Genomic DNA, 1,084 nt, shown 5'->3' with positions numbered 1-1,084 from the left:
GCCCCCAGACACAGACCCTCCCATACCCGAACCCAGACAACCAGACCCCGCCCCCAGGACACACAGACCCCGCCCTCACACGCTCATATCCCCGCCCACAGAAGCTTAGAACCCCGCCCCCCCGCACTCAAACCGCGTCACAGATACCCAGACTCCGCCCCACACACGCGGGCCCCCTCACTCAGACCCCGCCCCCGTCCTAATTATCCAGACTCCGCCCCCCACCCCGCGTGCTCAAACCCCAGTGGCTCAGCCCCGTACCAGTCACTCAGACTCCGCCCCCATCCATCGAGGCTCCGCCCCGTCCCAGGTCGGTCGTGGATTAACGGCCAACGGCCCGGCGATGGGAGATGACCCACAGCGTCTTGTGAGGAGGGCAGTGGGAGTAAACAGGGACGAACGCGAAGACGAGACAAAATCTCCTCAGGAGCACACTGATTCCTTTAAACCACCGTCTCCAGCCGCTACCGTCTCCCCTTATTAACCCCCAAGGGCCCGTCTCTCCCCCTCCCTTACCAGGACGCTCCATGTCCCGGGCGCCTTGACAGGCGACTGGGTTCCCCGTCAATCCCGCCTCTACGTTCGGACAATCAGGGCGTCGGACAGCACCGATTGGTGCGGCGCACTGTCTGTCACGTATGGATTCACTGCTGATTGGTCAGACCAGCTGCCCGTCAGGCTCGGCTCCATAGCTGCGTGATGACTGCCAAAGGCGGGCTCAGCGTCCAATGGCTGATCGAGCTGCCCGTCAGGGGCGGGTCCGTTGGTGAGCGGTGCCGTGGAGCGGCGGAGCCAGATGGCCGTCAGCATCGTCCCCATAGGTGGGTAGAGCCGTCCGTCAGATCCAAACCCAGCGTGGATTGGTTACAAGCAGCTACCACTCGGTAGGCCTGATGCTGATTGGCTGTGGGGTTTCTCCCGCCCCGTGGGGCCAAACGGTAAATCCGATTGGCAGAGGCTGATGTCCGTCGGCGGGACCCAGAGGCGGGACTGGTGGAGCTGACTGTCTATCAGGTCAGGGAAAGGAGCCGATTGGAGAGAGTCGGTGTCACTCAACTCCAGTTAGGGCGGAGCGCAGGTGCGA

The 1,084-nt window shown here is 63.4% G+C and overlaps 1 protein-coding gene across 1 annotated transcript in view; it reads left to right on the top strand.

Moving 5' to 3' along the window:
- LOC140472560 (high affinity nerve growth factor receptor-like) overlaps positions 1-484 on the top strand; it is an 87,385-nt gene extending 86,901 nt beyond the window's left edge. Inside the window, exon 7 of the mRNA XM_072567503.1 lies at positions 212-484. Within this exon, the coding sequence (XP_072423604.1) occupies positions 212-484 (273 nt within the window). The remainder of the gene's footprint in view (positions 1-211) is intronic.
- Positions 485-1,084: the final 600 nt, after the last annotated feature.

The sequence above is a fragment of the Chiloscyllium punctatum genome, unplaced genomic scaffold, assembly GCF_047496795.1.
Source record: "Chiloscyllium punctatum isolate Juve2018m unplaced genomic scaffold, sChiPun1.3 scaffold_366, whole genome shotgun sequence".
In the NCBI taxonomy this organism is placed as follows: domain Eukaryota; kingdom Metazoa; phylum Chordata; class Chondrichthyes; order Orectolobiformes; family Hemiscylliidae; genus Chiloscyllium; species Chiloscyllium punctatum.
The sequence above is the reverse complement of the archived record's forward strand: the minus strand, read 5'-3'. Positions and strand labels throughout refer to the sequence as shown.